Here is a 14,970-nt window from a genome sequence, read left to right on the forward strand (position 1 = left end):
TGTACTTCCATAAATTCCTAATTATGTCTTGTTAATAAAATATTATTAGGAATTTATTACTAACTTCAACGATAGAACTTCATTTAGAAAAAATATTTCAAATCATGAAGATTCAATTAATATTTTTTTTTTGAGAATTTATAATTTGTACAAGCATGATGAGTTATTAAATTTAGCTTATTGTTAAAAAATTATGATAATAATCTCATGGTAAAAATCCGATTACATTTTTTTGAAATCATACAAACATAACTCTAAACTTTCAAAATATAGAAAATTAATGAAAGATTTTCTAGAAGTTTAATTTAATTTAACCTTCAAAAGAAATGCCAAGCGTAAAATCGTAAATAAGGCTTCCAGAGATGAATTTATAATCGTATATGTTCAATTAGGTCGAGCCCTCACAGTACTCACAGTTGGTGAGCTTCGTTCATAGCGTTGAGAACCAGAATCGTTTCATCTTCCATTTCCGGCGCATGCCGTAGATAGATCCAAAGTGCTGCTCTGTAATTGAACTTTATTGGCGTATAGATTCTCATTCACAATCTCAGCAACACTTGTTTTTTCTTCTCTCCGTTCAGAAACCCTAATTACCAGAAGATGTCGGGTGGTTTCTTTCGAGTAAGTTTAGCGCCACTTTAATCGAAGCTAAGTTATCTGTAAAGTTCTCAGATCTTAGGAACGCTATGTTGATTGGTTCTGCTGGTGCATTTTACTATGCTTATGAACATTTCGTGATGAACTTTTGTGTATAGGGTACATCTGCTGACCAAGACACTCGGTTTTCGAATAAGCAAGCGAAGCTGCTGAAATCGCAGAAGTTTGCGCCGGAATTGGACCATCTGGTTCGGAATTTTTTTTTTTGGAGGGGGGGGGGGGGGGGGGGGCCAAATATTGGTATACGTAATTTAAAGGATTGAGATGTGGAAGAGCATGATATATTTAATGCCTGAAAAATGGCTTGTAGGTGAACATGACGAAGGTGAATATGGAAGTAATAAAGCCGTGGATTACGAGAAGGGTAACTGAGCTTCTTGGGTTCGAAGATGAAGTGCTTATTAACTTCATACATGGTCTTCTGGATGCAAAGGTATTTTATCCCTAAATTAATAGTTTTTCACTGAACGTTGATTATTTTTTCATTCTTGTTTGTTCATCCCAATTTGTTGTTGCGTTTAAACTTTAAAAGGTGTTTCGAATATTGAATGATGTGTTTTTGTACATTACATTTATTTACCCGAAGTTAATTTCCTTTTTGGTTGTGATAATGCAATTTTCTTTGTCCTTGAAATTGCCATCATCAATTTTCATGCACTTTTTGCTCTTGTTAGATTCATAATAGTTTTTTTTTTATAATACCTCTGCTTTTTCTGTTAACTGTTTTGGCCACATGTTATTTATTACGACACAGGAAGTCAATGGGAAAGAAGTTCAGATACAAATTACTGGTTTTATGGAAAAGAACACTGGAAAGTTCATGAAAGAGCTTTGGACATTGCTTCTCAGTGCACAAAAAAATGCCAGCGGTGTTCCTCAGCAGTTCTTGGATGCAAAAGAAGAAGAAATCAGGCAGAAGAAGGTGCACTTGAATCACACTATGCCTTTGGTCATGCCTTTTCTTTTTAGCTTTTTTTGGGTGATTTCTGACAAAGCTACATCCTATGTGTGGTTCAGATTGAAAATGATAGGATAACAAGCGAAATTCAGAGGAAAAAAGATACGGAAGATAGGGAGGACATGCAAGAGAGGTCGAAGAAATTGGTAATACTACTTAATACATGCTGGACTTGCATCTTATAGAGCTGAGTTTTTGGTTTTAACTTTCGTTTGTGTTTTCATGGCATTCAGCTAGCTTCTGCAATTATTTGGGTTCATGTCCTTTACCTCAAACTACTGTAGGACGGTGGATTTGATGCGAAGAATACTGATACCACTTCAGACCCAACCTTGAAGTTGAGGGATTCAGAAGACTACATTCAGGATGGGAAAGCAACTGACAAGAGAAATGGTGTGAGAGCAAAGAGCAGGTTTTATTTTAAAAAGCATCCTTTTTAAGCAATATTTTTGTTAATTTTTATTTTTCATTTTTTTGTTTCTTAGTGGGTGAAACCTTGAAGGACTGTCTTAAATGGGTTTTCAATTTTTTAGTGTGGGTGGATATGTGCATTCCATTAAGTTAATAAAGTGATTCATGTTGGGAGTGGTTTGGCATTGTTTTGAATAGACAACCTAGAACCCTGATTATAATAGTATCTGAAAGTATTAGGGACCCTTCATGTTAACAGGATGTTTTATTTGCATTTTTAATGTTGGCTGACAAGTTGACAAACTTCTTTCCTAAACCATACATACAGTGTGCTAATAGGGCTCTAATTTTACCACAATGACACAAAAATGACCAAAAATATGGTCACTCCAAAATTACACAAAATTGTCAAATAAATTTTAGTCCATTGTAATATTTTACTGTTTGGATATTGTCTCAGATATGCATGCTTTTTGAAGTTTCTTAGGTGATGCCATAAGCATTTATCTTTCAACTTGTTTGGGTTAAGCTTTATTATTTGAATGTTGGGTTTGGCTTAATATGTTTAATGGGTGTTTTGGTGGAGGAATCTTATCCAGCACGGCTTAGCTCTTTGAAACTTCTTAGTTGAGCTCAGGACTAATTAGCTGTACTCTTTTACAGGTTTTCTAGGTCCCCTTACTCACCTGCAGTCTCAACTTCACCTCATCGGTAACACCATTACAAACCAACACTTTTTAATGCATTTCCTGTCTTTTATACTGTGAAACTCTGAATAGATGGTATTTATTATCTTTTGCAGAGGCTCACCTTCAAGGTCGTTGAGTAAATCATTTTCAAATTCCAGAAGTTATTCAGGGTATGCTTTTATATATGCTAACTTAGTTTCTTTGACTTGATTAATCCCTGTTGCTTTTGCCGTTCATTAGCCTAATCTGATGGGGTATTATTTGTGCAACTTAACAAGCTAATGGATTTTAGTTTTCTTCCCCATCTCCTATTGTTGTCATTAATTAATAGAATTTTGCATATTTAATCTTCCTTTTGGGTTTGTGAAGTTGTACAAATGAGTTTTTGTTATTTAGTGGTAGACACAGGTCAAGGAGTATATCTGTGTCACCAGAAGCTCGAGGACGCTCTCTTTCTCCTAAAAGGATTCGTCGTTCTCCACAAAGACAATCTATTTCTCCTCCTCGCAGGCATTCACCATGGCGGTCTCCTCCTCGCTGGGGATTATCTTATTCAAGGCAAAGATCTAGATCTCGTTCAAAGTACAGATCACCATCTCCTGTGCGACGTCGAGTGTATTCTCCATTTCACCGCAGTTCACCTTCTTTTCGCCGACGCAGAACACCCTCTCCTGTAAGAAGACGAAGATTGCCTTCTCCAATGCGTCATCATAGATCACCATCACCTGCAAGACGGCGAAGGTCACCCTCCCCTTGGAGACGAAGATCTCCGGTCATGCGGCGCAGGTCACCTTCACCTGTGCGCCGAGGGCCTCCAATACATGCAAGACGTAGATCACGCTCCCCCCTGCAATCCCCCTCTCCTGTACAGCGAAGGTATGGGAGTAGAACTCCTCGACGCAGGTCTCCATCTCCTTCACAGCATAGATCACCTGTTTCTGGAAATAAAATATTGTCAAGTCCCTCCCCACGTAGGTCTCCTTCTCCAGATGAATGGAGTTCTCAATCCCCCCAAAGGCGTGTATCTCCATCTCCAGTTAGGAGAAATTCTCCAAGACACCAAAGAACTCCTCTGCAGTCTTCTAGGGGGAGAGTCAGGTATAGTGTGACGGTGGAATATTTGCATATCTTGTTTGTCTTGAATGTGCATGATTTTATTGTGATTCTAATTAAACTGTTTAAAAGAAGTATTTCAGATGTAGAACCATTTATACAATTTTGAAGTATCTGTAGACTTTAGAATCAGCAAAATTTTGATGTCTCTACACCAAATCCTGTGTGAAACTGCATATTTTGCAGAATGATAGTTTTAACTAGTTAGTTCTTGCAAGGGAAATTTATAAAATTGTGGGGTTACCTGTGTTGCAGAACACAAGAAAGATTGTCACCTAAGGCTCATCAACCTGCTAGCCCTCTGCGATCTGTACAGAGAGATAAGAATTGGAACTCTTCAAAATCCATGCCTGAGAAGTCTCCACTTCAGTCAGTATCTCCTCATCCACGAAATAGGACTGGCAGTGAAGATAGAAGGTGATTTTCTTGAATTCTCATGCAATGTTTCTAATCATTATTGCACAGAGTTGGTATGTTTATACATTTTTCTCAATGTGTAGTGCACATGAGAGCCCTCAGAAGCAAAGAGGAGAGAAGTTGACCAATGAAAGAAGCTTGAGTCGACCTGAGAAACCAGGAACACAAAAACTTGGTCAGTACAGCACTGAGACAATTGAAGGAGCAGAAGAAACATACTTTTCTAGGTTTGTGTATTAACTGGATAGCTTTTATTTACTTGTGGAATGTAAATACTGTGATAACATCTGTTCAGTTTTCTGCACTCTGTTTTATCTAATTATTTTCTCTGCCTCTTTGATAGAGAGATCAGGGATCCTAAATCAAAGTTATCACAAAAGAAATCAAAATATTCATCCCCTGTTAGTAAGAGAAATGGTTCACCTGGAAAGTTTCATCACAAAGAAGAATTCTCTTCTGAAAGGGCAGCTGGTCATCTGGCTTCTGAATATCGTGGTTATGATGATAACATTGATTTGAGCAAGAAAGATCGGGAGATAAAAAGGTAATTTGGTTGTCTTACTGCAGTTATTCTAACTAATTTTAATGCACGTAAACTGCATAGATTTGTCTGATAATGCATACTTTGTTTGACAGTTATAAATCTTCTGGAAAGGTGGATGAAACTCCAGCTCAACAGAAGTCGCCGGTGAATAAAGAATCTTTTTCCTGTGAGAAGGCTCATGAATCATGTGTTGTTGATATTAAAAAATCTGATGACAAGGATCATTCCCATTCAAACCATGGCAAGGATAGTGATCATCACCGCAAATCAGACACAACTCGAAGTTTGGTTGGAAAAGTTGATTGTGTCAATCAGAGTGTTTCAAATGATTCTAGTTCTGAGGAAATTGGCAAGCATAAAAGAGAAGGAAAGGATAGGAGAAAGCATAAAAGATCTGAGAGAAAATTCGTGACTTCGGATGAAGATTATAGTCATGATTCTGAGTTAGAGGACAGGAAAGAAGCCAAGAGGAGGAAGAAGGAGGAGAGGAAGTTGCGGAAGGAGGAAAAGCGTAGAAGACGTGAAGAGAGACGACGCAGAAGGGAAGAACGGCATGCAGAGAAGCTGAAAATGAAGAGCAAAACAGATGATTGTATTTCAGACGTCGAGGAAACTGAAAGAGCTGGTTCTCATCGAAGTGATAATGAAGAGACAGGATTTGAGCAAAAGAAGCTTGAGATTGAGTTACGGAATAAGGCACTTGAATCCCTTAAAGCAAAGAGGGGCATGAATCACTAATTATGACTCATTTCAGTTTTAAGTTGTTTTATCTTTAAATCATTGTCGGCAAATATCTATTCAGCTTCTTTTGGAAACTTAAGCTTTATTTATGCAGACATTGCCCCTCTATTTACTGGTAATTTTTGTCTTCCCTTAATTGGGAGTTCCCCTTTTTTGGGTGGTGTATTTGGGGTCTTTTTTTATAATTTTTTAGCTTATCTTGCTTTTGTTGTAGTTTATGCTTTTGTTTGTTTGTTTGTTGGCTGGTTGGTTGGTTTTTTCTCTCCTTGTCTTGGTACCCACTAACTTTGATGTGGTTGGTGGTAGTATTGACTAGTTTTTTTAAGACAATATTACTGCTGAAGGACTTCTGAATATTATTAACGAGGTTGGTACTAAATTAGCATTCTGGTCATTTGATAGATGAAATTTATCGCAATTCTAGATGACTTGCTGAGCGGACCTTGTGCAGATCTACGTTTTGAACTTCAGTTCAGGTGGAATGTCTCATTCCTTTTACCATTTTAGGCTGCTCCCGAAGAACTTCATCTATAGATCAATAAGCTGTTTCATGTATATAGTTAGTCCTTCCTCACGGTATATTTGTCAAAGCTTTCTGTAATGATGGCATCTCGAGAGTTGTTCCTGGATTATGTTCTGGAATTCTCCCTAAGAAAAATGCTAGAAACACATTTTTGTTTTTTTTAACACGCCAATATTCTCTACATTTGGTTGCTATGCTGGCCCTACTAATAGAACGTGGGTCTAGGATATTTAGTGGGGCTAGCATGAGATTTCACCAAATAATAGTGTGTTGAAAAAAGTGTTAATAGCATTTATTTTCTCCGCATTGCTATATTTTTATGGATCCATCCTGAGTTTGACATTTGATACAGCCGCATAACTTGAACGGATCTGTTGTCATGTATGCACTTAACTTTTTGTGACAATATATGAAAATATATTTGAGCATCATGGTGATTTTGCTTTACAGTGTAATTAATTGTTTTTACTGTTCTTGCTTTGATGTAATGTTCAGACCCTGTATTTTTATCGTTCTGGTCTGGGTTTGCCTGTCTAGAATAGGAATATCAATCCTTTTAAGTTCATTCCACCATCGGGTTGGGTGTTAGTATAGCTTTATACTGGTGTGGTTAATAAATGGTGTTCTTTTCTTGAACTGGAACCGACGTTCCGTGGCATCATTGATAACCCCAAGGGCTGATTACACTCTCATCTTGTGAGGTTAGGTATTATCAGGCTTGATTTTACTCGTTTGAAATATATATATATATATATATATATATATATATATATATATATATATATATATATATATATAGGCTTTAACGTTTCTAAAGTGAATGTAGATAAGTTATCTACATTCGCTCCCAAAACGACGTCGTTTTGGGTTGAAAAATTAAAAAATTATAATGAAAAAAATTATTATAACCCTAAAATAAATTATAATTACAAAAATACCTTAATTTCTGTTCAAAACGACGTCGTTTTGGGCTCACTGTAGATAAGTTATCTACATTCACTGTAGAAAAAGTGAATCCATATTATTAAAAAATTTGAGCCCTTAGATATAAGTGAGATCAACTGATAAGATTGAAAGTGTAACTTACACGGGTGTAAAATGATCCTAACCCTATATATATATATATATATATATATATATGAAGAAAAATGTTTCTGCAGTCAATGCAGATAAATTATCTGCATTATTCCCAAAACGACGCCGTTTTGTTATTAAAATCTTAAAAAATTATAAATATAAAGACTATTATAACTCTGAAATAAATTAAAATTACAAAAATACCATATTTTCGCCTCAAAACGACGTCGTATTGAGCTTACTACAGATAACTTATCTGTAGCTGCAGAAAAAACGAACCTATATATATATATATATATATATTCCGGCGGAAGTAGTGTAGTGAATAGTGATGTAGCATAAAATAGAAGTATGTGTGAATGTGTAATTATTTTGAAGGTGTCAAGGATAATCACTTGGGCTTCAGAGACGTGAGTGCAATTATTTCTGATCCTAATTATGCTTGCTACAAGTTGCATTAATAAAAAACCTATATAAGATCTAATGAAGAACCGGAAAAAAAAAAATAGGATCCTCCAAAACTTGTAAAAAATAAAAGAGTAAGTCATTAACTGGGATTTTTTTTTTTTTTTTTTTTTTTGAGTACTATGAATGAGATTACGTAACTCAGTACATCTTTTTCTTAAAATGAAATTTTTTTGTCCCTGCTTTTATTTTTATTTCTCTCTATGTCTGAAACTTTTACCCTTTTAGGAAAGGATGAAGATATAGAGTACCGAAAATCCTCTCCATTAACTGATGTCCTGCCTCATACACGTGTGATATTTTTGTAGGTATCTGATTATGAGAAAGAAATTGAGATAATGAAAACTGTAACAAAAGAAGAATATCTTGCTTCTTAATAAATCCCATTTATAAAGGGATAATGCTATTTAGAGTTGTTAACGAGTCGAGCCGAGCCGAGTTTTGCTTTTAAAAGGCTAAGCTTGTATTTAAATGGGTCAGTCTTACCAAGTCTATTACCTGTTATAAATATAATTATTGGCATGTGGTCTATCTTATTTACAAAAAATAAAAGCCTCTGCTTTAGCCTGTTAGTCTGTTTTAAAAAAAATAAGACAATAAAAATTTATCCAAACATAATATATAATCAATAACACTAGTAATTCCATAAATATTCATAAATTCAAGGTATATCCAAATAGCATAATATAGAACAAAATCATTCAAAAACTATCTTTAACCAATAATTTAAATGGGATGAAATCGATTGAGGAGAAAGAGAGGGCAATTACAAGTAGTATAAAAAATAAAAAATAAATAAATAATAATATACTAGGTCGGCCTGAGAGGCTCTAAGGCCGAGCTTTTGAATTGAAGCCTGAGGCTTTTTTATTAAACGAGTTTTTATACAAGTTCTAACCTGATGCCAACAATCAATTTTAGACATATAAATGCGTACCTTCACAAGCCGAGCCAAAGGCCCCTGGCTCGTTTAGCACCCCTAATGCCGTTAGTATTTTCTCTCAAAATGCGAACTCTAATGAAAAAAATCCAAAATGTCAAATCAAACTACACAAACCAGACCCAAAATGCATCAAATCAAACTGAGACTTAGATTAAATCAAAATGCATAATTTCTATCTCGTCGTGTTCTTTTATTTTAGTGCAAGGGAATTTTTTTTTTCTCTATGTCCCATGTGATTCTTTCATTTAGGGAATGTCATTTGGACAAAAATTTAATTTTTATTTCTCTTTTTTTCTCTCTCCTTAATAGTTGTCTGATTTTGATTGGTCCGGACCATTAAGTTAATGGTAGTCCGGGACCACCAAAATTCCTCTCCAGTCCAAGAGACTCAAATCTTTTGTATTCGTCCGCATTTTTTCCATCGTTTCCACCACCTCTTGCCTTTCCTACGCTAGCCTCACCTGCTTCTCCCGCCCCGAAACCCCTGCCCAAAGAAAGGTTTGTTGGGTCCACGCCTTGCCTAATTTTGATGATAACAAATAAGTGAAGTCAAATTATCTATTTTTTGAAAAGTTATTGCAGAACTTAATTTGTGATTAATCATGATGAAGAGAATGCAATACAATTGCCATAAAATCGAGAAGATCAAAATTGTAAGATAAAATCTTAGATTTCATGTAATGGTTGGATGAGGTAAATTATGATCATGGGTTAGAAAATTTAATTTTTTTTATATTTTTAATCCAAACATATTATTAAGATTTGACTTTTGATTTGAAAAAGAAATAATTGATTTGAGATTAATTTTTTTTAAATTATTTGAATTCATCTAATTTTTGGAAAGTCAATATTTGGAAAGTTAATTTGAAGATTTTAATTTTATTTTCAAAAAAATATTTGAAAAACTTTCTTAAAAATCATGATAATCTTAAGATTTTTTCTTAGTATTGATTTCGAGAAAAAGCCCATAGAATCATACCATGAGTTTTTCTTCAATAGAAAAAGTGTGTGTGACCATTTAATAGAAAAAGTGTGAGTGAGCATTCAATAGAAAAAGACATGAGCAGATTTCTTCAGTCCACCACTTAGATTTTATTTATACTTATTTGATTATTATTTAAAAGTGCTAAGGTAATCAATTTTAAATTGGATTTTCTTCTTAGAGTTCCGGAAATCCCGATAAAGTTTCTGGTTAATTCTTGTAGGGATAGGATATTGTGACCACTCAAGTTATGTTACACCCATGTGATACCCAGTCAATCTCACCGTTAGATCGCTTATGTTGATCCAACGGTTATATTTATTTCCAATTCTGTATGGTCATAATTTCCCAAATTTAAAGTGAAAGCATTAAATATGGGAAATCATAACCATACAAAGGTAGAAATAAATATAAAATATTAAATTTGGGAAATCATGACCATACAAAGATGAAAATAAATATAATCGTTGGATCAACATAAGCAATCTAACGGTGAGATTGACTGGGTGTCACATGGGTGTAACATAACTTGGGTATCACAATATCCTATCCCATTCTTGTATAAGGATAGAATATGATCTATTCTTGTACTTTGAATTGATCCTCCCAATTATCACCTTTAGGAGGGTTTAAAACCTTAATCTTAGATCAGTCTTGAAACAGATTAGTCGCAAAGCGATGAACCGATTGAAATATTTTCAAGAAAAAAAAAAGAATGATCAATAGTAGATTTGTATCCAAATTGGATAGAGGTATCCAAATTGGGATCATGAGTTTTTTTTTCCTTGTTAAAAAAATTACGATAATTACTTTTTTTTGTACAGAAATTTACGTTGATTCTCAATCAAACATATTTCATAACAATAATCTTGCATATGAAAAATGGTAAAAGGCTTATTTGTACTTACTCTAGTTTATTTAGATTAAATTATTTTATATTGAAAATAGTTTACAATTAAAATTTTATTAAAACACTTTTTTAAAATATATATTTTAAAAGCATAATTTTTGTGTCATTCAAATCTTTATAAAATGTATAAATTAAAACACAGTTTATGCCATTTTATCATATTACCATGTGTCTCATCTTATCTTGCTTGACTTTTTTTAACATAAATAATTGATACGTTAATAATTGTTAATTAAATTTTTTAAAATTAATTATTATGAAAAACTCAAAGTCTCAATTTTTTTTTCAAAATATTTTTCTGCTATATTATTATCATTATTATTATGAAATCTAAAATTTCTGCCTTAATAGATTGACATTTATTCTATCCTTAAAGAAGTCTAATTGAGAAAAGTTATATATTTAACGAATTCATTTTTTAATCAGTATACTTTCATACTTTACCATTATTTTTCGCTAATGTTTAATTATTCTTAACTCATTTTTTTTATAAATATCTTTTGTTTATTTATAAACACACCTACTATGCATAGTTTTCTCCCCTAAATTGTGATTTCAGTAAAAATTGGTTCACCTCACCCTCCAATGCTCAGCGGCAATGGACGCCCAGACCCTCAAACGACGCCATCGAAGCAGTACCAGCCACAACAACGCCCTTATCAGATAGAAGAGGCTGAAACGCTTCAGCTCTGACTCATTTCGTGTTTATGAAGAGGGTTAGTTATTTACTTGATTTTGCAGGTACTATCCAAGAAGAAAGCCGTTGAAGACCCCATCAAATCAGCATGTGCGGAGAAATGGTAGACCGTTTTGAATTTGTTGAGCTCACCAATTAGTTACAAGTTCCAATGCTGGGTGGCTTAACTTCCTAGCTGAATTAGTTACTAACTGCTCCCATAACAAACAATCCTAACCAATCTTCTAAGCTATCTAAGTTAAACCAAACTTGCACTTAAGAGTTTTAGTGATCCATAGCTCTTGAGATGTTGATATAGAAATGTGATAATATTGATGTTTGTATTTGAATATTTTTAGAGTTCTCTGTATGTTTGACAATAAACTTTCCTCTTCTGTTAAAAGTATTATATTCATCTTTGTTTGGGAGTCATATGAAAACCAAGGGTCTTCGGTGAACTCAAGACGATGTCGTTTTTGAGTTATAAGATTAAAAAATTATAATTTTAAAAACTAATATAATCTTATAATATATTATAATTACAAAAATACTTTGATTTCTACCCCAAGACGACGTTATTTTGGACTTATCGAAAATAACTTATCTCCATTGACCGGAGAAATCCTTTACCTTTTATTTATATCTTCCCTTATATGTGAGTTGAAAAAAAATGAAAGTAAAAGAGTAAGAATTTTTCTAAAATCTTCCAAAAACACTTCTCGACCTTAAAAATATATGAGAGAGGTTATAGTTACAACTTATTTTTTTTTACAATCTCTTATAATCAATATCTTAACCGTTGATTTTCATCAATCAACAATTAAGATATTGGTTGTAAGAGGTTGTAAGTATAAAAGGTTGTTAAAATCGAGATTTTAAGTAAAATTGGAAGGGGGTCAAAAAATCGTAAAACGTAAAATCGTAATGTAAAAAAATCGTAAAAATGTAAAAGCGTTTGGAATATTGGTAAAATCGTTTTGATGAAAAAAAGCGTTTGGAATATATATATATATATATATATATATATATATATATATATATATATATATATATATATATGCCCTTATCATTAAAATCAAAATCCCACCTATCTCTCTCCAATTTTCCTTTTCTTTTCGAACTATTCGGACAAAGTAAATCTACTCTTGAATTTTTCTTTTTCTATTTGGTTCCCGAGAAAATCTTTTCTCTCCAATTTCAGTATCCTCGTTTAGTTTTGAGTTTGCCCAATATACGATTTTTTTTTTTTTGTCTATTCTGATCTTTGGGTTTTAATTTTGTTTTCTTCCTTTTTTGAGTTTTTATGCTTTTGTGATGATGAGCTCGTGTTTCATGGTTTTGAAGTTGCAATGGCGGAAACGGATATGATTATGAACGAAGTAACTAACTAAGAGAGAAGGAGAGAGAAACGCATTAGAAATTATTCTATCGATGGATATTTTTATCTTTTATTTATAGAATTTATCTTGACCTTCAATGATTTTTTAGGTACCCATTGCTAGGTCCATCGTATTAGGATTAGTGTCAATTATGAATTTTTTTTCTTTATTTTCTTTAGTATCCTCTTTATTAATTTTGTTAAATTTTTTATTTCTTTTATTTCCTTTTTTTTATGTTGTGGATTGTAAATTTGTAACACAAGTTTTCTGTGTATATAATTAACAACCCATTTATTATTAAAACCAACATCTTAATATAATAGAGTGGTACAGGAATTGTCATGAAAAAATTTTATTTATCAATTATAATCAAATAATGGATTTATGCATATTTCTATTAATGAATTTACTCTTTATGATTTTTGTGATACTAATTGCATATATGTTTAAAGGGTTCGCTTTTTCTACAGTCAATGTAGATAACTTATCTACATTAAGCCCAAAATGACGTCGTTTTGAGGCAGAAATTAAGATATTTTTGTAATTATAATTTATTTTAGGGCTTTTTGACCCTTTTGCCCCTCATTAATTAATTAATAACCAATTTGCCCCTGATCCAGAACTATCCACCAACCTGCCCCCTTTTAGTCGACTACCTTGCTTTTTTAGTCGAGCAAATGGTCAAACTTCAGAAAGTGGACTACCGCATATTTAGTCGACTAGAAAAGCATCTTAATCGACTAAATTTTTGGGATATGTAGTCGACTAAGTAACGATATTTAGTCGACTGAAACCCTATATTTTCCATGTTTTCGGTCTCATTTCGATTGTTGTTGTTGTGTAAACCTAAATAGCTCCCTTTGTTCATGTGTAATCCTCTCAATCCGATTGTATTTCATCCCACCATCTCTACAGACCTAATATTGTGAAATCATTGTCATTGCCCAATTCCAAACCCCAAAATCCGAACCCAAACCCCCAATTTCAGAACCCAAGTCCCAATTTCGTGAGGAAGATGAGCACAAGTCCAAACATGATGTGACAATGATCTACTATGATGGAAATCATTATGAAGGCCCCAATGGTGTTCAATTTGAAGGAAAAACGAAAATGTTGAAAATCAAACGGGGCACTACATACAATGAGTTAAAGGAGAGAATTCAGCAAAAATTGGGTCTGCAAGGCAGCCAATGCGTTCAACGGATGATTGCCAGGGTAGAGACAACAGTTGGTAAGGATGCTATTTACTACATTGGTAACGATATATGTGATGATGAAGATGTCGAATGTGTCATAGATGCAATTGTTGACCGAAAATTTCAAAATTTTATTGAGATATATGTTGAATTAGATTGTGGTCAATCTTCATCTGCACCCATGCATACAAGAAGTGAACCGTATTTTGGTCATGAAGAAAGAGTAGTCGATTTATCTGCACCTGCACATGTCATAAGTCAGATAACACTGCGGGAAATAGATGAGGATGAACAGGATGCCGATATGGACAGCGATGAGGACGGTGAACCTGAGAGTGTTATTCCGCTAGGTGACACGTCAGATACTGACGTAGAGGGTGATTTCGACGCTGACACAAGCTCACCATCCCCGGGTTCGCAGGTTACGAGACCACTTCGTGTTGACCCTGTTAGCAGTGGTAAGATTTGTTTTTTAAAGATTTAATTTAGCAATTATTTTTTTTGTTATGAATGGTATTGACGGTGGCATTATAATGCATCCGTAGGTTCTGAGATCGAGCCATTTTGGAATGAAAGCTCACATTATTCCTTCATTAATTGGGCCCACCCTAATGATGAGACAGAGATATTGTATGGTGACGATGATGATCACGGTGGCTGGCAATTAGGGGATCCTTTATATTTGTATCAGGAGTTTCGTAGCAAATCTGAAATGCAACATGCAGTCAAATAATATTGTATGAAGGCTCACCGTACTGCCGTTGTGGCAAAAAGTGATGACCATAGATTTGTGATGAAGTGTCGACACCATAATGATGGATGTCCCTGGTATGTGAGGGCATTGTTGCCGAAGAATGGAAATACTTGGGTGGTTAGTAAGTGAGTTAAAGAACACACCTGCCTAAACCAAGGTCTTACCCGGGATCATAGACAGTTGGATTCTGATGTGATATGTGCAACCATTATCAGTATGTATTATTCGATATATCTAACTTCCTAAGGTATGTTTACGTTAATCAGTTTGTATTCTGACTGTTGGTTGGTGTTTTTTATATATAGGTATGTTAAAAGAAGATCCATCATTGAAGCCAGTTCTTATTCAAGAGAGGGTACAACGTTTGTATGGATACAACATATCTTACAGGAAAGCTTGGAAGGCTAAAATGAAAGCCATTGTCAAGTTATTTGGCGACTGGGATGAATCGTATGCATTCTTGCTTGGTTGGCTGACATACATGACGCAGGTTAATGTGGGTTCTGTGTTCAAGATTGATACAGACCAATGTGTT

General features: G+C 34.0%; 1 protein-coding gene across 1 annotated transcript; it reads left to right on the plus strand.

The window, feature by feature from the left end:
- Window positions 1–419: 419 nt before the first annotated feature.
- On the plus strand, window positions 420–5,838 carry LOC133284831 (uncharacterized). The gene is made up of 13 exons (XM_061481942.1): window positions 420–621; window positions 756–845; window positions 968–1,090; window positions 1,412–1,579; window positions 1,675–1,761; window positions 1,900–2,027; window positions 2,690–2,737; window positions 2,829–2,885; window positions 3,112–3,813; window positions 4,084–4,245; window positions 4,329–4,472; window positions 4,589–4,789; window positions 4,882–5,838. Exons 1-13 carry the CDS (start codon window positions 601–603, stop codon window positions 5,525–5,527), a joined length of 2,577 nt encoding a protein of 858 aa, XP_061337926.1. The 5' UTR covers window positions 420–600; the 3' UTR covers window positions 5,528–5,838.
- The last annotated feature ends 9,132 nt before the right edge of the window (window positions 5,839–14,970 follow it).

This window comes from Gastrolobium bilobum, unplaced genomic scaffold, assembly GCF_033153095.1.
Source record: "Gastrolobium bilobum isolate Gb01-03AN ecotype WA unplaced genomic scaffold, APGP_CSIRO_Gbil_v1 utg881, whole genome shotgun sequence".
NCBI lineage: Eukaryota > Viridiplantae > Streptophyta > Magnoliopsida > Fabales > Fabaceae > Gastrolobium > Gastrolobium bilobum.

What these genes read in the sequence shown, in the direction of transcription:
- LOC133284831 (XM_061481942.1), top strand. Translation starts at nt 601, where the DNA reads ATGTCGGGTGGTTTCTTTCGA. An exon ending in AAGAGAGGTCGAAGAAATTG is followed by an intron (nt 1,762 to 1,899) that starts GTAATACTACTT and finishes AAACTACTGTAG; the next exon opens with GACGGTGGATTTGATGCGAA. An exon ending in GTCTCAACTTCACCTCATCG is followed by an intron (nt 2,738 to 2,828) that starts GTAACACCATTA and finishes TATCTTTTGCAG; the next exon opens with AGGCTCACCTTCAAGGTCGT.